At 38.8% G+C, this 23,536-nt stretch overlaps 1 protein-coding gene across 1 annotated transcript in view; it reads right to left on the reverse strand.

Annotated features, from left to right (window-relative positions):
- KCTD9 (potassium channel tetramerization domain containing 9) overlaps positions 1–23,536 on the reverse strand; it is an 83,138-nt gene that overhangs the window by 49,283 nt on the left and 10,319 nt on the right. Inside the window, exons 3-6 of the mRNA XM_043453278.1 lie at positions 21,516–21,559; positions 10,868–10,964; positions 10,209–10,267; positions 9,871–9,999 (exon numbers count right to left, since the gene is read on the reverse strand). Of these exons, the coding sequence (XP_043309213.1) occupies positions 9,871–9,999; positions 10,209–10,267; positions 10,868–10,964; positions 21,516–21,559 (329 nt within the window). The remainder of the gene's footprint in view (positions 1–9,870; positions 10,000–10,208; positions 10,268–10,867; positions 10,965–21,515; positions 21,560–23,536) is intronic.

Below are 23,536 nucleotides of genomic sequence, written 5' to 3' on the forward strand. Positions count from 1 at the left end.
AATAATCAAAACAGCATGGTATTAGCACAATAACAGATATATAGACGAATGGAATAGAAAAAAGAGCCCAGAAATAAACCAATACACCTACAGTCAATTAATCTTCAACAAAGATGGCAAGAATATACAAGGGAGATGAGAGACTCCTCAGTAACTGGTGCTGTGAAAGTTGGACATCAGCATGTAAATCATCAAGTTAAGAACACAGCCTCACAGCATACACAACAATAAACTCAAAATGGCTTAAAGACTTAAACATAAGACATGACACCATAAAAATTGCTAGGAGGGAACATAAATAAAACGTTTTCTGACCCGAATTGGACCAATGTTTTCTTAAGTCAGTCTCCCAAGACCAACAGAAATAAAAGCAAAATTAAACAAATGGGACCTAATCAAACATAAGCACTGCACAGCAAAGGAAGCCATAAACAAAGAGACAACCTATCAAGCAAGAGAAAATATTTGCAAATGATGCAACAAACAAGGGCTTACTTTCCAAAATATACAAATAGCTCACATAAGTCAATAACAAAAAAATAAGCAGCTCAACCAAAAAATGGGCCAAAGATCCAGACAGACATTTCTCCAAAGAAGAAATACAGACGGTCAACAGACACATGAAAAGATGCTCAACATCACTAAGTATTAGAAATATGCAATCAAAACTACAATGAGGTATCATCTCACACTGCCCAGAATGACCATCATTAAAAAGTACTTAAATACCAAATACAGGAGAGGGTATGGAGAAGAAGGAATCCTTGTACACTGTTGGTGGGAATGCAAATTGGTACAGCCACTATGGAAAACAATACAGATATTCCTCAAAACACTAAAAATAGAATTACCATATGATCTGGCAATCCCACTCCTAGGCATACATCCAGACAGGAGTATAATTCAGAGACATATACACCCCTATGTTCATGGCAGCACTATTTATAATAGCCAAGACATTAAACCAACCTAAATGACAACAGAACATGAATGGATAAAGATGTGGTACATATATACAATGGATATTACTCAGTCATAAAAAGGAACTAAAATGTGTCATTTGCAGAGATGTGGATGGACCTACAGACTATCATTTAGACTGAAGTCAAAGAAAAACAAATACTACCTGTTAACACATATATGTAGAGTCCAGAAAAAATGGCACAGGTGATCTTTTGTGCAAACCAGAGCTAGAGACACTGATGCAGAGAACAAACGTATGGATAAGGAAGGGAAAGAAGAGAGGTGGACTGCAGTGGGGGTGGTTGGGACTGACGTATATGCACCGCCACGTGTAAAACAGAAAACCAGTGAGAACCCACTGTGGAGCACAGGGCGAGCTCCTGGGACCGCTGTGGCGGCCTGGATGGGAAGGACGTCCGAAAGAGAGGGGATGTGTGTGTGACTCACCCATCTCACTGGACAGCAGAAACTGACACGGCAGTGTAAAGCAACTCTATGCCAACTGAGAAATAACAAAAAGAAAATGTAGTACAAACATGCAGTAGAGTATTACTCAGCCATTAAAAACAATGAAATAATGCCACTGGCAGCAACATGGGTGGACCTGGTGGAGTGAAGCACAGAGAAAGGCAACTGTCACATGAAATCACTTACAGGTAAATAGATGGGGAAACAGTGTCAGATTTTATTTTTGGGGGCTCCAAAATCACTGCAGATGGTGATTGCAGCCATGAAATTAAAAGACACTTACTCCTTGGAAGGAAAGTTATGACCAACCTAGATAGCATATTAAAAAGCAGAGACATTGCTGTGCCAACAAAGGTCCGTCTAGTCAAGGCGATGGTTTTTCCAGTGGTCATGTATCGATGTGAGAGCTGGACTGTGAAGAAAGGTGAGCGCCGAAGAATTGATGCTTTTGAACTGTGGTGTTGGAGAAGACTCTTGAGAGTCCGTTGGACTGCAAGGAGACCCAACCAGTCCATCCTAAAGGAGATCAGTCCTGGGTGTTCATTGGAAGGACTGATACTGAAGCTGAAACTCCAATACTTTGGCCACCTGATGTGAAGAGCTGACTCATTTGAAAAGACCCTGATGCTGGGAGGGATTGGGGGCAGGAGGAGAAGGGGATGACAGAGGATGAGATGGCTGGATGGCGTCACTGACTCGATGAACATGTGTTTGAGTATACTCTGGGAGTTGGTGATGGACAGGGAAGCCTGGCGTGCTGCGATTCATGGGGTGGCATAGAGTCAGACACGACTGAACAACTGAACTGAACAGGTAGAATCTAAAAAAATGATACAAATGAACTATCTACAAGGTGGAGGCAGACTATCAGACTTAGGAAACAAACTTATGGTTGCCAGTGGGAGGGATGGGGAGACTGATAGACCGGAAGTTTGGGATTTACATGTATACAATGCTATGTTTAAAACAGATTGCCAGTGGGGACGTACTACATGACACAGGGAACTCTGCTCAATATCTTATAATGGGATAACAATTTTTTTCCTAAATGTTTTCCTAAATAGGAAAACGATTTGAAAAAGATAGATGTAAATATAAACTGAATCACTTTGCTATACACCCAAAACTAGCACAACACTGTTAATCAAATATTTTTCAATATAAAAAAAATTTTCAAAAATAGCCAAGACATAGAAAGAACTTAAATGTCCATCAACAGATGAATGGATCAAGGTGTGGTACACATATACAATCGAATACTAGTCGGCCATAAAAAAGCATGAAATAAAGCCATCTGCAGCAACACAGATGAACCTAGAGACTGTCATACTAAGTGAAATTAAGTCAGACAAACAAAAGACAAATATCATATGATATCACTTATATTTGGAATCTAAAATATGACACAAATGAACTTATCTACAAAAACAAAATATAGATTCACTGACATAGAGAACACACTTGTGGTTTGCCAAGGGGGAAAAGAGAATGTGTAGAGAAGGATTCAGTGTTTGGGATTAGCAGATGTAGACTATCACATATGGAATGGATAAACAACAAGGTCCTATTGTCTAGCACGGGCAAGTATAGTCAGTATTCTGTGATAAACTATAACAGAAAAGAATACAAAAAAGAATGTCTATGTAGGTATAACTGAATCACTGTGCTGTGCAATAGAAATTTACACAACACCGTAAATCAACTATACTTCAATAATGTAAATTTTAACAAATGATTTCTACATGACAAAACAGATCTTATCTATCACTTCCTTTTCTTTGGCAAAAAAAACTCTGTACCTTCTCTATGTGGCTTGGTATATATACTGTCTCATATCTGCCAATAAACATCTTCATTAGATTATGTGGGAATAAATTTGGAAATCAATTCTCCTTCAAATGAAGACCTCAGTCATTCAGTTTGCTGAGTCTACATATTAAAAAACTACAAAAGACATAAAAATCATATAGAAATAGGAGATGTAATCCCTCCCCTTCAAATAGTTCAAACATAATAAGGGTACCTATATGTAGATATAGGAAAACCAAACAGTTATTTGAGAAGGTTATAATCTTTGTCCATGGAGTCGCAAAACGTCAGACACAACTTAGCAACTGAACAACAGATGATCTTTGTAGCAATAACGAGCTCCACCCTCAGTATTCCAACTGCAAAACACAGGTCACCTGATTGTTAGCACGGTGCTCAGGTGGCCGCTCTGACGGGACAGTTTTCAGCCACACCAGGGAGGCTTCATCTCCTCAGTCCTCATGAAGGGCCAGCCACTCGCCACTCTTTTCCCCAGGTAGAGAACCACCAGAGAAGGGTGCCAGAGGGCCTTGCTCTCAGTGGGCTATGGTTTTCTGAGTAAATCAGAACTTCCTAGGGAAGGTGGTAAGCACTTGTTTTTTTTTTTTAATTTGAGGTTCAGAACTAAACCTCAAAAACATCCAGAAAAGTCTTATAAACACAAAATTGGACAGCTGAGAACAGGAAGAAGTATTTAGTGCTTTTTCTCTTCGCACAACGTGACCTGAATTTAAACCCCAGCTAGGGAGCTTCCCTGGTGGCACAGGTATAAGGAATCTGCCTGCCGATGGAGGAGACACGGGTTTGATACCTGGTCTAGAAAGATCCCATATCCCGCGGAGCAGCTAAGCCTATGTGGCACAAGGACTGAGCTTGTCTTCTAGAGTCCGGGAGCCACGACTGCTGAGAGCTCATGTGCTCATCTACTAAAGCCTGCATCCCGACAGCCTGTGATCCGCAACGAAAGCCACCGCAATGAGGAGCCCGCAGACAGCAACTGCAGAGGAGCCCGTGCAGCAATGAAGACCCAGTACAGCCAAAAATAAATTATAAAAAGATTCCAGTTCTGTGCTTTGTCTTAGAGAAGCTACTGAATCTCTATTACATAGTTTTTGACATTTGAGATCGTTAATTATTTTATCAAATTAGGGTTCAGAAAACTCATCTTAAATAAACGCTGAAATGCCAGAAAAGTTCTCAGGCTAAAAAAATAACTGGATTGAGGTGAGATTTAGCAAAGAGGCAGAGAAAAGATGATTTAAGTCAGGGGGAGGATTTTCAAGACAAATACAAGTAAAGAAAGATGATTTATTGAAAAAATGAAGGTCATTAAAGGAAGGGAACAAGAGGAAATCATGAAGGTAAAAAAATACTCACTAATGAATATACAAACTAGTAGAAGCAAGAAATAAAAGTAGGGGAAAGACAAATATGTTAATTAGAGATCATTTTAAAGCAAGTACTGGGTTGGCCAAAAAGTTCGTTCAGGATTTCTATATGTGCATGGAAACTCAAATGAATTTTTTGGCCAATCCAAATAATTGCTTGCACCAACATGACGCCAAATAAATCCACTAGAGAACTCTGTGTTTGCTGAACAACTGAATAAATAAGAACAGTGGCTGGGAAACATGAAAAAGGAAAAACAGGACCAGCTTGGGAACAGCCTGCCTTGCTGAGGTCTGAGGGAGCACGGAAATATTTACACTTCCAATGTCATTTCCTAGGCAGGTAGGATATGAAATGCTATCAATGACATAGGGAAAAATGCAAGTGGGAAATATAAAAGAGCCCACTGGCCATATAAAGCTCAAGTTTAAATGTTCTCAGAATGAGAGGGCGTCCATTAAAGTGAAAAGTGGCAGAGGGATACAGGTGGTGAAAAGATAAGGATTTGTATAAGCATAGATCACTGTTAATTTTTACAGTAATTATTACAGCAGAATGGCTGAAATGAAACATAGGCTAGAAGCTTAGAGCAATCATTGGTAGAAGGTGAAGAATAAGAGGAACAAGAGGAATATGAGTCATTGTGGAGCTAGATGAAAGGGTCAACCCATATCATCTTTTAATTAATTTATTCTAATTGGAGGATAATTACAAATATTTTGATGGTTTTTGCCATACATCAGTAGGAGTCAGCCACAGGTATACACTGGTCCCTTCATCCTGAATCCCCCTCCCAGCTCCCTCCCTACCCTATCCCTCCAGGTTGTCACAGAACACTGGCTTTGGGTAGGTAAGTTTTAAGGCAATGTAAATTTAATATGACAACACTGCAAGTAATTGAGTGTTTCGTATTTCATTATAGAGTTTGTGCCCCTTTGTGGATCACAGTCTTATCATGGGGAATGGGTCACAGTGGAGAGATCTAACGAAATGCGGTCTACTGGAGGAGGGAGGGCAAAGCCCTGCAGGATTCTTGCTGCAAGAGCTTCATGAACAGTGTGAAAAGACAAAAAGACGTAACACCCGAAGATGAGCCCCCCAGGTCAGAAGGTGTCCTATTACACTACTGGGTAAGAGCAGAGGGCAGTTAATTACCAATAGCTCCAGAAAGAGTGAAGCAGCTGGGACAAAGCAAAAACAATGCTCAGTTGTGGATGTGTCTGGTGTGAAAGTAAAGTCCAACGTTATAAAGAACAATACTGCATAAGAACTTGGAATGTTAGGTCCATGAATCAAGGTAAATTAGAGGTGATCAAGAAGGAGAAGGCAAGCATAAACATCAATATATCAGAGGAGTCTGTGAAATAAAATGGACTGGAATGGGAGAATTTAATTCAGATGACCATCACATCTACAACTGAGGGGAAGAATCCCTGAGAAGAAATGGATTAGCCCTCGTAGTCAACAAGAGAGTCCGAAATGCAGTAATTAGGTGCAATCTCAAAAATGAAAGAAAGATCTCGGTTGGTTTCCAAGGCAAGCCATTCAACATCACAATAATCCAAGTCTATGCCCCAAGTACTGATGCCAAAGAAGCTGAAGTTGACAGGTTCTATGAAGACCTACAAGAATTCTAAAACTAATACCAAAAAAAAAAAATGCCCTTTTCATCATAGGGAATTGGAATGCAAATGTAGGAAGTCAAGAGATACCTGGAGTAACAGGCAAATTTGGCCTTGGAGTACAGAATGAAGCAGGGCAAAGACCAACAGAGTTTTGTCACGAGTACACACTGGTCATAGCAGAACACCTTTTCCCAACACAAGAGATGACTTTACACATGGACATCACCAGATGGTCAATAATGAAATCAGACTGATTACATTCTTTGCAGCCAAAGATAGAGAAGCTCTATAGAGTCAGCATAAACAAGACCTGGGGCTGACTGTGGCTCACATCATGAGATCCTTATTGCAAAATTCAGACTTATATGAAGAAAGTAGAGAAAACCAATAGGCCATTCAGGTATGACCTAAATTAAATCCCTTGTGATTATACAGTGAAGGTGACAAATAGATTCAAGAGATGAGATTTGGTAGACAGAGAGCCTGGAGGACTATGGATGGAGGTTTGTGCAGGAAGACGTGGGCAAAACCATCGCAAAGAAGAAATGCAAGAAGGCAAAGTGCTGGTCTGAGGAGGATTTACAAACAGCTGGGCAAGAAGAGAAGCGGGAGGCAGAGGAGAGGGGAACGATATACCCAGATGAATGCAGAGTTCCAGAGAACAGCCAGGAGAGAAAACGAAGGCCTTCTTACGAGAACAATGCAAATAAACAGAGGAAAACAATAGAATGGGAAAGACTTAAGATCTCTTCAAGGAAACCGGAGATACTAAGTGAACACTTAATGCAAGGATGGGCAAAATAAAGGACAGAAACGGTGAGGACCTAACAGAAACAGAAGAGATTAAGAAGTGGCAAGAATACACAGAGCAACTATACAAAAAAAGTCTTAATGACCCAGATAACCGTGATGGTGTGGTCACTCACCTACAGACAGACATTCTTAAGTGTGAAGTCAAGTGGGCCTTAGGAAGCATTACTACAAACAAAGCTAGTGGAGGTGATGGAATTCCAGCTGAGCTATTTCAAATTCTAAAATATGATGCTGTGAAAGTGCTGCACACAATATGCCAGCAAATCTAAAACACTCAGCAGTGGCCACAGGACTGGAAAGGGTCAGTTTTCATTCCAACCCCAAAGAAGGGCAGTGCCAAAGAATGTTCAAACTACTGGACAATTGCACTCCTTTCACATGCTAGTGAGGTTATGCTCAAAATCCTTCAAGCTAGGCGTCAGCAGTACATGAACCTAGAAATTCCAGACGTAAAAGCTGGGTTTAGAAAAGGCAGAGGAATTGCCAGACACTGCATTACCAACATTTGATGGATCATAGAGAAAGCAAGGGAATTAAAAAAAAAAATACTTCACCAACTATACTAACGCCTTTAACTATGTGGATCACAACAAATTGTGCAAAATTCTTAGAGATGGGAATACCAGAGCATCTTACCTGCCTCCTGAGAAACCTGAATGCAGGTCAAGAAGCAAGTTAGAACCTGACATGAAACAACAGACTGGCTGAAAACTGGGAAAGGAATAAGTCAAGGCTGTATATTGTCACTCTGTTTATTCTATGCAGAGTACATCATGAAACATGTCAGGCCAGATGACCACAAGCTGGAATCAAGACTGCCAGTAGAAATATCAACAACCTCAGATACCATACTAATGGCAGAAAGCAAAGAGGAACCAATTAGCCTCTTGATGAGGGTGAAAGAGGAGAGTACAGAAGCTAGCTTTAATCTTAACATTCAAAAAACTAAGATCGTGACATCCAGTCCCACCATTTCATACAAACAGATTTTATTTCCTGGGCTCCAAAATCACTGTGGATGCTAACTGCAGCCATGAAATTAAAAGACACTTGCTCCTTGGAAGGAAAGTTATGACAAACCTAGACAGCATATTAAAAAGCAAAGACATCTCTTTGCTGACAGAAGTCTGTATAGTCAAAGCTATGGTTTTTCCAATATTCATCTACGGATGTGAGAGTTCGACCATAAAGAATGCTGAGCGCCAAAGAATTGATGTTTTCAAACTGTGGTGCTGGAGAAGACTCTTGAGAGTCCCTTGGACAACAAGGAGATCAAACCAGTCAATCCTAGAGGAAATCAACCCTGAATATTCAAAAAGGACTAATGCTGAAGCTTCAATACTTTGGCCACTTGATGCAATGGGCCTGCTCATTGGAAAAGACCCTAATGCTGGGAAAGATTGAGGAGGCAAAAGAGGCGACAGAGAATTAGATGGTAGGATGGCATTGACTCAAAGGACACGAGTCTGAGCAGACTGTGGGAGACAGTGAAGCAGAGAGAAGCCTGGCACGCTGCAGTCCATGGAGCCGCGAAGAGTCAGACGTGACTCAGTGACTGAACAGCAGCTGCCTGACTCCAGTTCACATGCTCAACTCCCGAGCCCTTGATTCTGACGTGTTTGCGGAGTAGCATTTTATTTTATTTTATTTTTTGGAGTAGCATTTTTAAAGTCAGATCTTACATAAAACGTTAGATTTTCCGTTTTTCTTTAAAAATCACAGCTCTGGAATGTTAAGTCCACACATCTTCCTGACAACAGACTGCCCTAAGATCACCGCCTTCCCTACCACTCCACAGGATAGACTGGCTTCTCTCACTTGGAGGAGGCCTGTGAACTACTTTACAAGGAACCTCATGTTCACTGTCATCATGAACGTTAACAGAAATCTCACTATGCAGGCAGGGATGAATGTTGTTTTAAATTTTTTTGTCCCACCCACGCAGTGCAGCATTCTTAATTCCCTGACCAGGAACTGAACCCACAGCCCCTGCACTGGAAGAAAAAGTCTTCACCACTGGACCACCAAGGAAGCCCTGAGGTGAGAATATTTTTAACAGTTTTCAAAGGGGACTCAGACTATCCCCAGGTTAATCATGTAGTAAGTTGTAGAATCAAGATTCTAATCCAGTCCTGTGATTCCAAAGTACAATTTCCTCTCTTGACCTTACTTCTCAATATAATGGGAAGGTCCATAACCTGAATCCAAGTCGCCCTCATAATGCCATTTTAAAAACAACAGGGACTTCCATGGTGGCAATGTGGGTAATCTGTCTGCCAATGCAGGGGACGCGGGTTTGATCCCTGGTCCAGGAAGACTTCATGTGCCATGAAGCAACTAAACCCAAGTGCCACAGCTACTGAAGCCAGCGTTCCACCATAAGAGAAGCTATCACAGCGAGAAGCCCACACACTGCAACACAGAGTAGCCCCTGCTCACCGCAGCCACAGAAAGCCTGCACAAAGCAACGAAGACCCAGTGCAGCCAAAAACAAAGAAAGGACAACTTAAAAAGTAAATAGATAAAAATTTTAAAATAATAAAATCCTTTAGAGTGCTTACTGATAAATTCTAAGTCTATTCAGAATCCAAAATTGGAATTCATGGGTTATATACATACGTGAAAAGCCATTTACCTGTGGCTATACCTCTGTAACTATATATACTCATATACACGTAAAAGCATTTAGTTTTAAAAATGAAAAAGAATTTTACTTGATGAAAATACATTATACTTAGCTAGTTAAAAAGAAAGTATAAATCCTAAACTTACAAAAATATAAGGAATTGCATTGAAAACTCACCCAATAAATTAATCCCATCATTGACAATGAGCTGTCCGTGACGTAAGTAGTTCAAAATGGGTTCAAAGTACTCAGGACTTCGGTCAATTAAGAAAGCTCCTCTATGATCTTGTTTATTTCCCCAGACACCTGTGGGGCCAACAAAATGAAGATAGCCACCCCCCCATAAGCAAAAAATAAAGTCAGAAATTTATAGGAAGCAAACTGTGTAGCAGACCAGTATGTTTTTACTCTTGTACAGATTATTACCAATACCATTAAAAAGTACAAAAGGACAGGAGTTTTTAAAGTCAATACAGCTACAGATGCAAAATGGGAAAATTATGGACTGCACTCACCTTTGTCCTTAAACATGTGGGCCAGCATACTGTCGGGTTCTTTATTCACTAAAGTGCTCCTAAGAATTCAGGGAAAAAAATGGATTTCTCCATTTGTCTTTATAAACAAACATATTTAAGTCAAGAGTATACTTGATCTCAGCTGCTCTCTCAAAAAGATGCATGCTACAACCTGGGAGGAGTGATGCTGGGAGACAAAAATGTGCAGTAAGTTGCCATTTATCAAAATCCCTTCTAATCTGGCACTTCCTTTGATTTAAACATTGATTTAGTTGACTTTAACTTCAATGCTAATCTATCCCTCTAGCACGCAACTATATCACAATTTTCATGCTTTAAAGTAGGCTGTTTTTATCCCTTTAGTATAAGCAGTTGTGTCTTAAAATTTCAGTGTTGTTAATTTTCTTACTTGTGTTACAAGTATATTGCTCAATATTTTAAAAACATATTCTAAAAATGCTAAATTCATGCTTTTTGTGCCTTCTCTGGAATGACTTATGAGCCATTTTTCTACTCTTAAAAAACTTTCTAAAAATTGGTTTCAAATCACACAGAATATTTAAGCAGCACTGGAATATCTTCTAAGGAAATCAGTCATCTGAAGGAAAGAACAGACAGCATGTAGTACCACGTCGACACACACGTGCATGTGCACCTACCGTGTGGTTGTAAAGTACCGCCCTCCAACATTTAACGTGAGCCAGTCTGTGTGAGATCCTGACAGCCCTTCAGGAAGTTTAGAATCTGTCTGAGGATCTAGAGATGACAGGTAGAAAAATTAAACATTAATTTGGGGAAGCATTAATTTGGTGATTTGGGGAAGATGGCAATACCGTAATTTTTTAAACTAAAAATACACAAAAGCATGGCAGAGCTACTAGGACCGCAAGCCCTGGACCCGTAGACAGCATCGAGAACAAAGCTAGGTAGAAGGCATACTGCCAGCACCGACGGCTAGGACAGCAGCTACGGCATCTTCTTTGACAGGAACATCGGGGTATGTGCTGATCCTAAGAATTCCAAAGTAATCCATAAAGACTCACTCCAACACTCAGCAAATCTACTTGAGAACCACCACCTGGAAGTGGAGGGGTCTGCCCACTCTTAACTGCAGGTGATTCAAGTAATGCGCAGTTAAGATCTGAAGGGGCTGAAAATGAACTCTCAAAACTCCCACCTAGGAAAAAAGCCCCACACTGAGGATAAGTTGTTGGGAAGAGGAACACATTGAAGTCAGTTCTAATGAGGTAGATGAACCTAGAGTCTATCATACAGGCTGAAGTAGGTCAGAAAGAGAAAAACAAATGCCGCATATTTAACACATATATGTGGAATCTAGAAAGATGGCACCGAGGACCCTATCTGCAGGGCAGCAGTGGACACGGGCAGAGGGGAGGAAGCAGACAGCAGCAGGGAAACATTCACTACCACACCTAAGACAGACGGCCAATGGAAACGTGCTGCGTGACGCAGGGAACTCAAACCTAGGCTCTGTGACAACCTGGGGGTGTGAAAGGGTGGGAGGTGGGAGGAGTTTCAGGGGGGAGGGCACGTATATATACCTATGGCTAATTCATGTTGATGTATGGCAGAAATGAAACCAATATTGTAAAAGCAATTATCCTTTAATTAAAAATAAATTTTTAAAAAAGATAATAAAAGTCAACAAGGTCCACTAGAATATATAAGAAGGTAATTCCCATATTTTTTCAATACTTCACAATAAAGAGAAAAGGCAAACCTAAAGCCATGAAATTAGAAAAACTTTTCTAAGTCAGGCTGTCCTTCTCCAGTAAAGGAAAATGAATTTCATGTAAAAAATGAGGAATAGAAACTCCCATACAAAATTATTTTTAAAAAGGAAGACTACATCCCTATAGATAATAAAGATGTGGCAGAAATACCCACAAAATAGGTAAACTATAATATTCCAAATATGCTAAAAGAGGTAAGCAAATAAACCAGAACCAAAAATAAAGAAATGAGACAAGAGAACTCAGAGAGAATTAGAAGTAAAAAGAAAAATCATTTCAGAAATGAAGATTACAAGAGACACAGGAGTGAAAGACCACCACAGATAATGCCTGAAGGAAGATAAAAGATGAAAGGGCAAAGCTTTAAAAATCAAAAAGAAATGAAGGAGGAGAGGCAAACTATTTAATAGATCTCAACTTGCCTAAGGAGGCGAAAGAGCTGTATACAGAAAACTACAAGACGCTGATGAAAGAAATCACAGACCACACAAACAGATGGAGAGAGAGTCCATGCTCCTGGGCTGGAAGAATCAATACTGTGAGAATGACTATACCATCAATGTAATATATAAATGCAATGCAATCCCCATCAAATTACCAATGGCACTTTTCACAGAATTAGAACAAAAAAACTTCACAATTCATATGGAAACACAAAAGACCCCAAGCAGTCAGAGCAATCTTGAGAAAGAAGAATGGAGCTGGAGGAATCAAGTTACCTGATTTCAGACTATAACAGAGACACAGAGTCATCAGACAGTATGGTGCTGGCACAGAGCGCAGACCAATGGAGCAAGGTAGGAAGCCCGGAGACAAACCCACACACCCGTGGGCACCTTGTCTTTGACAAAAGAGGCAAGAATACACAATGGGGAAAAGACAGTCTCTTGAATAAGCGGTGCTGGAAGAACTGGACATCTATGTGTAAAAGAACAAACTTAGAACACTTTCTCATGCCATATACAAAGACAGACTAAAAATGGAGTAAAAACCTAAATGTAAGACCACAGACTATCAAACTCTTAGAAGAGAACATAGGCAGAATGCTATATGACATAAATCACAGCAAGATCCTCCATGACCCACCTCCAAGAATAATGGAAATAAAAACAAAAATAAACAAATGGGACCTAATTAAACTTAAAAGCTTTTGCACAGCAAAGGAAAGTATAAACAAGGTGAAAAGATAAACCACAGAATGGGAGAAAATGATAGCAAATGAAACAACCAACAGAGGATTAATTTCCAAAATATACAAACAACTCATACCAGAAAAACAAACAATCCAGTCAAAAAGTGGACAAAAGACCTAAACAGACATTTCTCTAAAGAACACACACAAATGGCTAATAAACACATGAGAAGATGCTCAACACCGCTCATTATTAGTGAAATGCAAGTCAAAACTACAATGAGTATCACCTCACTAGTCAGAATGGCCATCATCAACAAATCCCCAAACAACGAGTGCTGGAGAAAGCACGGGGAAAAGGGAGCCCTCGTGCACTGCTGGGGGGATTGTAAACTGATACAGCCACCATGGAAGACAGTACAGAGATTCCTCAGAAAACTAGGAATAAAACCACCATATGACCCAGCAATATCATTTCTAGGCATATACCCTGAAGAAACCAAACCTGAAAAAGACATGCATCCCAGTGTTCACTGCAGCATTATTTACAATAGCTAGGACATGGAAGCAACACAGATGAATGGGAAAAAAGCTGTGGTACATATATGTAATGGAGTACTACTCAGTCATAAAAAGGAGTGCATTTGAGTCAATTCTGAGATGAATGAAACTAGAGCCTATTCTATAGCGTGAAGTCAGAAAAACAAACATTGCATATTAATGCATATATATGGAATCCAGAAAGATAGTCCTGATGAACCTGTTCACAGGGCAGCAATGCAGACACACACATAGAGAACAGACATACAGACAAGGGCCAGGGAGAGGAAGGAGAGGGTGAGACAAACGGACAGAACAGCATGGAAGCATATAAACTTCCACATGTAAAACAGATAGCCACTGGAAATTAGCTGTAGGACTCAGGGAACTCAAAGTGGGCTCTGTAACCACCTAGAGGGTTGGAGGGAGGGAGTCTCCAAAGAGAGGGGACATCTGTATACCTATGACTAATTCATGTTGATGGATGGCAGAAATCAGACCAATAATGTAAAGCAATCACCAATTAAAACAAATAACTATAATTTAAAAAAGATTTTAAATACATCAACTGAAGACAAGTGTAAAAGATCCAATAGAAATCCTGAAAGGAGAAAATCAAATCATGGTGACACAACAAACAAATAAAGTTCAAGAAAACTTTTCTGAAATTAAAAAAAGTGAAACTACGTATTGAAAGGGCCCACCACATATCTGACAGAATCAACCCAGAACATCCAGAAATAGTCTTAATAAAGTTACTATACTTTAAAGAAAGAGAATCATGCTTTGGGTGATCTAGGAAAAGTAATCAGTTACAAGAAATCAGGTTTTCTTCAACACCAGTACTCTATGCTAGAAAAAAATGGAGTAACATATTTAAGGTATTTAAAGAAAAATCACAACCTAAAGATTTTTTTAAACAACTTGAGGTATAACTGATATACAATAAAAAAATATATCATTAAAGTGGCAATTTTGTCATGAAATCATCTGACATATGGTTTTATGACTAGCCAAACTGATTTTCAGGTATAGAGGCCACCTGCAAGATGTCAAGAGAACACAGTTTTCACAAGTTCTTTATAAAGAATCTACTGGAAAATAAGTTTCAGATAGCCTCTCGGGGCATCAATTTAAGGACTGGAGGAGTAAAACTAAGTGATGGTTTTAAGGGAAAGAGTACAGTATACAATGGTGTGTGTATGTATGTCTATGTATATAGCATATTTGACAATGGATAAATACACTTTTAAATAAAGGAAGGAACAGGCATATTAAAAATGCTTAATTGTCTTTAGTAGTCATAATGTCTTTGTAGTCATATACAAAGTATTGAGATTGTTATTGAAACTTTTATGTGTATTTTGTGTAGGATGAAGGAAAACAGTAATTTCATGACACCATATATGTCCCTGGAAACTAGGGTTACTGATATGCAAGAAAGGAGACACAGTAAAAGAAAATATTAAATAAAAACCTTACAATCCTATACTCAATTTCAGCACATATAGATCTGACTTTTTTTTTTTTTTTAATAGGACTGGGAGCATTCTCTTAGCTCTGAATTAAAAAACTGAAGGTCTAAGATAATCTTGGGGATGGTCTTGATCACTGCCTCCTGTACAATGTCAAGGGACTCCATCCACAGTTCTTCAGGCACTCTAACAGATCTAATCCCTTGAATCTATTTGTCACTTCCACTGTATAATTGTAAGGGATTTGATTTAGGTCATACCTGAATGGTCTAGTGGTTTTCCCTACTTTCTTTAATTTAAGTCTGAGATTGACAATAAGGAATTCATGATCTGAGACATAGTAAGCTCCTGGTCTTGTTCTTGCTGACTGCATACAGCTTCTCCATCTGTGCTGCAAAGAATATAATCAATCTGATTTCGGTATTGACCATCTGATGATGTCCATGTGTAGAGTCTTCTCTTGTGTTGTTTGGAAGAGGGTGCTTGCTATTACCAGGGCGTTCTCATGGCAAAACTCTGTTAGCCTTTGACCTGCTTCGTTTTGTACTCCAAGGCCAAATTTGCCTGTTATTTCAGGTAGCTCTTACTTCCTACTTTTGCATTTCAGTCCCCTATAATGAAGAGAACATCTTTCTGGGGTGTTAGTTCTAGAAGTTCTTGCAGGTCTTCACAGAACTGTTCAACTCCAGCTTCTTCAGCATTACTGGTCGGGGCACAAACTTCGATTACCGTGATATTGAATGGTTTGCCTTGGAAACGAACAGAGATCATTCTGTTGCTTTTGAGACTGCATCCAAGTACTGCATTTCAGACTCTTTTGTTGACTATGATGGCTACTCCATTTCTTCTAAGGGATTCTTGCCCACAGTGGTAGATATAGCAGTCACCTGAGTTAAATTCACCCATTCCAGTCCATTTTAGTTCACTGATTCCTAAAATGTCGAGGTTCACTCTTGCCACCTCCTGTTTGATCACTTCCAATTTGCCTTGATTCATAGACCTAACATTCCAGGTTTCTATGCAATATTGCATAGAATATTCTATTCTATGCAATTCTATGCAATATCTTTACAGTATCAGACTTTATACCCGTCACATCTACAACGGGGTGTTGTTTTTCTTTGATGAGGCCTTACAAACAGCTGAGAAAAGAAGAGAAGCGAAAGGCAAAGGAGAAAAGGAAAGACTTACCCATTTGAATGCAGTGTTCCGAATAGCAAGGAAAGGTAAGAAAGGCTTCCTCAGTGATCAATGCAAAGAAATAGAGGAAAACAATAGAATTGGAAAGACTAGAGACCTCCTCAAGAAAATTAGAGATACCAAGGGAACATTTCATGCAAAGATGGGCACAATAAAGGACAGAAATGGTATGGACCTAACAGAAGCAGAAGATATTAAGAAGAGGTAGCAAGAATACACAGAACTATACAAAAAGATCTTCATGACCCAGATAACCATGATGGTGTAATCACTCATCTAGAGCCAGACATCCTGGAATGCAAAGTCAAGTGGGCCTTAGGAAGTATCACTATGAACAAAGCCAGTGGAGGTGATGGAATTCCAGTTGAGCTATTTCAAATCCTAAAAGATGATGCTGTCAAAGTGCTGCACTCAATATGCCAGCAGATTTGGAAAACTCAGCAGTGGCCACAGGACTGAAAAAGGTCAGTTTTCATTCCAATCCCAAAGAAAGGCAATATCAAAGAATGTTCAAACTACTGCACAACTGCACTCATCTCACACACTAGCAAAGTAATGCTCAAAATTCTCCAAGCCAGGCTTCAACAGTACGTGAACTGAAAACTTCCAGATGTTCAAGCTAGATTTAGAGAAGGCAGAGGAACCAGAAATCAAATTGCCAACATCTGTTGGATCATTGAAAACACAAGAGTTCCAGAAAAACATCTACTTCTGTTTTATTGACTATGCCAAAGCCTTTGACTGTGTGAATCACAACTGTGGGAAATTGTTCAAGAGATGGGAATACCAGACCACCTGACCTGCCTCTTGAGAAATCTATATGCACATCAAGAGGCAACAGTCAGAACTGGACATGAAACAACACACTGGTTCCAAATCAGGAAAGGATTTAGTCAAGGCTACATATTGTTACCCTGCTTATTTAACTTATATGCAGAGTATATCATGTGAAATGCCAAGCCAGATGAAGCACAAGCTGGAATCAAGATTGCCAGGAGAAATACGAATAACCTCAGATACACAGATGACACCACCCTCAGGGCAGAAAGAAAAGAAGAACTAAAAAGCCTCTTGATGAAAGTGAAAGAGTACAGTGAAAAAGCTGGGTTAAAACTCAACATTCAAAAAACTAAGATCATGGCATCCAGTCCCATCACTTCATGGCAAATAGATGGGGAAAAAGTGGAAACAGTGGCTGACTTTATTTTTTTGGGCTCCAAAGTCACTGCAGATGGTGATTGCAGCCAAGAAATTAAAAGACGCCTTGCTCCTTGGAAGAAAAGCTATGACCAACCTAGAGAGCATATTAAAAAGCAGAGACATTACTTTGCCAACAAAGGTCCATCTAGTCAAAGCTATGGTTTTTCCTGTGGTCATGTATGGATGTGAGAGTTGGACTATAAAGAAAGCTGAGCACCAAAGAATTGATGCTTTTGAACTGTGGTGTTGAAGAAGACCCTTGAGAGTCTCTTGGATTGCAAGGAGAGCCAATCAGTCAATCCTGAAGGAAATGAGTCCTGTATAGTCATTGGAAGGATTGATGCTGAAGCTGAAACTCCAATACTTTGGCCACCTGATGTGAAGAACCAACTCATTGGAAAAGACCTTGATGCTAGAAAACACTAAAGGCGAGAGAAGGGGACGACAAAGGATGAGATGGTTAGATGGCATCACTGACGCAATGGACATGGGTTTGAGTAGGCTCCAGGAGTTGGTGATGGACAGGGAAGCCTGGCGTTCTGCAGTTCATGGGGTTGCAAAGAGTCGGACACAACTGAGCAACTGAACTGAATTGAAAAGAGAATCAGTTCTTAAGATATTGTGTTGAATGACAGAAGCCTTATACAAAAGAATACATGTTCTGTGATTCCAACTATATAAAGGTTTATATAACAGGCAAAATTATTGTACGGTAGGGACAAAATTCAGAGAAGGCAATGGCAACCCACTCCAGTACTCCTGCCTAGAAAATCCCATGGGCAGAGGAGCCTGGTAGGCTGCAGTCCATGGGATCACGAAGAGTCGGACACGACTGAGCAACTTCACTTTCACTTTTCACTTTCATGCATTGGAGAAGGAAATGGCAGCCCACTCCAGTGTTCTTGCCTGGAGAATCCCAGGGACAGCGGAGCCTGGTGGGCTGCCGTCTATGGGGTCGCACAGAGTCAGACATGACTGAAGCGACTTAGCAGCAGCAAGCAGCAGGCACAAAATTAGTAGTTGTCTCTGGTGGGGTAGGGGAGGGACTAAGAAAGAACCTGAGGGAAATTTCTAGGATGATTTAACATTCTATACCTTGAGAGGGGTTTGGGTTACACAGATGGGTGCATTTGTCAACACTCAGCAAGATACACTTAAAATTTATGCATTTTATACATTTAATTCAAAAATATGTAAAACATATTGAGCTCTAGTTGATGATATGTAGCTGAAATGTTCAGGGGTGAAGTGTATTGATAATGACAATCTCTTTGAAATGCATCAAAAAATAAAATGGACCTGGATCATTATGCAATAAAGAATAATAGAGAGTAGAATAGTAAACTGCTAATGAGTAGAATCTAGGTGATGAGTATATGGGTGTTTACTGAAATATTATGAAAGTAAACTGCTGGGAGGAAACAAGAAAAGGACACAAACTGGAATACTGCCCAGACGAGATAGGATTCACCATTTTAAGTGAACCATGAGGTGGCGTTTAGTGCATGCACAATGTTGTTCAACCACCACCTCTCCCTGGTTTCAAAGCTTCAGCATCATTTAGATTCTGAGAGGGGTTACATTCATTCCTAAGCATTTTATTTTTATGCGATTGTAAGTTGAACTTTTTTTTAAAGTATATTTTTGGATTGTTCATTGCCAGTATATAGAAATGCAACTGATTGTTGTGTGTTGATTTTGACTCTTGGGACTTTGCTGAATTCATTTATGAGCTCTAACTTCATGTGTGTTTAGGGTTTATCTAAATACAAGATCATGTTGTCTGAGAATAGAAATAATTTTACTTCTTGCCCATTTGCTTTGGCTGGAACCTCTAACATAATAACCTGAAGTTGCAAAAGTGGGCATTGTTCCCAATTCTCATGGAAAAGCTTTGTCTTTCACCACTGGATGTGTGTTAGCTGTGGGTTTTTCATATATGGCCTTTATCATAGTAAGTTTCCTTCTATTTCTAGTTCGCTAAGTGCTTTTATTGTGAAAAGATGTGCAATTCTGTCAAAATCATCTATTGCATCAATGGAGATATTTTGGGGTTTTTCCTTCATTCTACTAAAGTGACATATCACATTGATTCCTTTATGTCTGTTGACCCATTCTCAAATTCCAGGAATAAATCCCACTTGGTCATAGAGTATAACCCTTTCAATATACTTCTTTGGTTTGCTCATATTTTGCTCAGGATTTTAACATCAATATTCATAAAGGATATTTGCAATTTTCTCGTAGTGTCTTTGCCTGGCTTTGGTATCAGTGTAAAAGTTTGCAAAACACATTCTAGATGCAAAACAAAATCTTATAATCCTAATTATAAACCAAAGTATGAACCCATGCTTTCCTGGTGGCTCAGCTGGTAAAGAATCCACCTGCAGTGTAGAAGACCTGGGTTCAATCCCTGGGTTGGGAAGATCCTCTGGAGAAGGCAACAGCTACCCACTCCAGTATTCTTGCCTGCAGAATTCCAAGGACAGTCCATGGGGTTGCAAAGAGTCAGACACAACTGAGTCACTTTCATGAGGTATTTTATGTTATATATGACATAAAGCTTTCTATAATATAACATTTATTACATATGAATCTTATCTACCAGCTATGTATTTCAAATTTTGTTCACCAAAAACCTAGTAATGATGATGAACTCAGGAGCAATGAGCCTCCCCAGTACCCGGATTGTGTCCTGAAATGACATTTTCCACTAAAAGATATGAAAGTTTCCAATAATAAAAAACCAATCTGGGTTTAGGACAAGAGAAGTATCAGATGAACATTTTGCTTTTCCAGACAGTAAGGAATCTGTAAAAGACTAACAGATTTGTATAAAAAAGAGGAAGACTTCAAGGGATTTCCACTGGTCAAAAGTAAAATAATCTAGGTATCAATAAACACAGAGGATGAAAACATACCAAATATTTTTAACTTTGAAAGCTCAGAATAACAAAACAAAAAACACTAAATCACTTTTTATTGTTTATTTCTATGCAATGAATCAATTAAGTGACTACTGCCTGCCACTTTGTTAGGGTAACAGGTAAAAAAAGATGAGAAAATTTTTTTGTGCACAGTCTTAAGGCAAAGACAGAGAATATGCACTTACTTTTAAGTTGCCATATGATGATCCTAAGAACTACCTCCACTCAACAAATACAAATATTGAGAAGGCTTAAAAAATACTTATATATTCATAGTGTGATTCTCTGAAACTATGTCAAATACTCATTAAAGAATATCTACCTTATTTAAGCCTCAGGCTCTTTCTTTTGAGATATACACTGTACCTGTTTTCTTCAAAATTAAAGGGTAGTGTGTATATATGTGCATGAGTGTGTGTGGTTGATACTGTCATCTTTGATTTTTCTGTTGTGAATGACTGTCAAACATTACTTTTGCAAGCAACCTGTTGTTTAGTTGCTCAGTCGTGTCCGATTCTAACTCCAGAGACAGTAGCCAACCATGCTCCTCTGTCAGTGGGATTTCCCAGACAAGAACACTGGAGTGGGTTGCCATTTCCTTCTCCAGGGGATCTTTCCGACCCAGGCATCGAACCCGAGTCTCCTGTACTGGCAGGTGGATTCTTTACCACTGAGCCACCAGGGAAGCCCTCTGCAACACATACATGCTTAAAAATATGTAACATAGCAAAGAGATTTGGTAACTACCATTAGAGAAAATTTCAAAACAACGGAGTTCTAAAATCAAAACTACCTTATTGTGTCATAATTAATGGGTATGTGCACATCTAGAGCATTTTAAAATAAAAGAGATAAGCACAAAAAAGATGAGGTATCCATACTAAAATATGATCATCTAATTCAAGCTAGAAATTTACTTTCATACTCCCCCAACCCCAATGCAGAATCAAAAGAGCTATGAAGAGCTGAATACTGCCACAAGATACTTTTTAATGTTCGGCTTAGTAAAGCCAGGTAAAATATTTGAAATTTCATCTCTATTTTGGCAGACAAAATTGGCTTTTAAGGGAGTCACTTACCAATAAATGGTTCTCCTTCACACACAAACAAAACATCATCATCCCTGGGGAAATCAAAATTTAAAAAGCCACCATCAAAATCCAGAAATCACATTAATTCTCTGTTGACTAGAGGGGCTACATTATAGACAATATTATAGAAGATAGGTTTTGCTATCTATGATGTAAAGAAGTTGACCAAGTTTCCAGTGCTTTCTGTTTAAACCCAGGTTACTTAAGCCTCTTCTTGCTCCTAAATTCTAAGATCTGATGAGAATGAAATAAGGTTCACTAGACACTTTTTTAAAGGGATAATAAATTTGTCTTGGGTATTTTAAAAAAACAAAACCAAAGAAACAAACCAAAAGCCACTATTGTGGTGGATCACTGATGAGTTAACTCGATTTACTTATTTAGCAAGCTTTCACCAAAGTAGGTCTCTGTGACATTCATAAAATTCAAAGTGCTTAACCCTCTGACCTAACTGTTTCTGGATTTAAATTCAAAGAAGATTCTGCACATGAAAGTATTTTTGAAATGGAAATAAAAACAAACAAACCCACTATACAAGTTATGCGAATTCGGCTTTCTTATCAATTGAAAAATACACTAATATGCTCAAAATATATGATTAGAACTATAGCCAACTCTTCTTTTTTCACTTTATTTCTGTAACCCTAAATAAATTATTAGGGTTTTCTCCCACATCATCAGCTGTTCTTTGCTTTGGTAATGAAAATAAATTTTCATATTATATCTTGGAAGAATATAATTGGAGTTACATGGCTATAAACACTCATCCACTATATTTACCTAAATATAAACCAATACAAATAATCTGAACATCTGGATTATCAGTGTTTATCCTCCTTCCCTGCCCCACTTCACCATTAGTATAAATAAATAATCAGAGCTTATACTGTGAACCACAAATTATTAAACAGGTAGATATGATACAATATAAATAAATGCTATTTCTGATCCTTTTTAATTGAAGTATAGTTGACATACAATATTATGTTAGTTTCAAGTGTACAATACAGTGATTTGACAATGAAATATATGAAAGAATCTCTACAATAAGTCTACCATCTGATGGCCACTCCACAATAAGTAACCATCTGTCACCATACAAAATTATTACAGTATTACTGACTGTATTCTTTGTGGTGCAAATTACATGCCTGTGACTTATCTATTTTGTTTGGAAGTTTATACCTCTTAATCCGACCCTCCTTCCCCTCTGGCAGAACTCAATTTTAGTTCTAAACAGTAGGTATTCTATAGTTCAGAAGGTTTCAGTCATGACCTTCTTCAATTACAACCTATGTTGTAGAAATTTTTAATTCTATTTCTAAATAACACAACACAGGAACACAGAACTTTCCTTGGAAGCAGAGTGTGTTTCTTAAGGAGAAATTAAGGTTGATATAAATCATTCAACAATGTGATAATCCAAAGAAACCAAAGCTGGGAGATAAATACTTAAAAACTAAGAAATTCTCCCAATTTATTTGTATTTTAAATCTGTATCTTTTAAGCTTGTAACCTTTTCTGCTTGTTCACCATGCCAATTAATTTTTTAAGACTAATACAAAAATGTGTTTTCCTCTCATTAACCAAAGTCAACTATTAAACAGTATGACCTGGGTAAGTCATTCAACTTTTCAGATGTTTAACTTTCTCATGCATAAAACAAAGGGGCCAGAAGTGTTTAACGGCAGTATGTTATACTGAAATGTTATTCTAAGCTGGGTTTAAATGAAAATTAAATTTTGTATACTACCATAATTTAGAGCATCATCTTCACAACATCAACTTTAAAAAGCCCAAGCCTTTGCCAATTAAATGAGGTAACGTGAGCAAAGCAAATACAACATAACTAGCACAGTGTCAATACTTAGTATCTGCTCCCATTCCATCTTCTTTAAGCTCACTCCTGCTCCAAAAGTCTATGATCCCATGAGGATGGAATGAGGTGAACTGGACACTGGTTTTAAAATATGCCTGGCATACTTAAAAAACAAAACCCCCAAAAAAAC

Source organism: Cervus canadensis, chromosome 30 (assembly GCF_019320065.1).
Source record: "Cervus canadensis isolate Bull #8, Minnesota chromosome 30, ASM1932006v1, whole genome shotgun sequence".
Taxonomy (NCBI): Eukaryota; Metazoa; Chordata; class Mammalia; order Artiodactyla; family Cervidae; genus Cervus; species Cervus canadensis.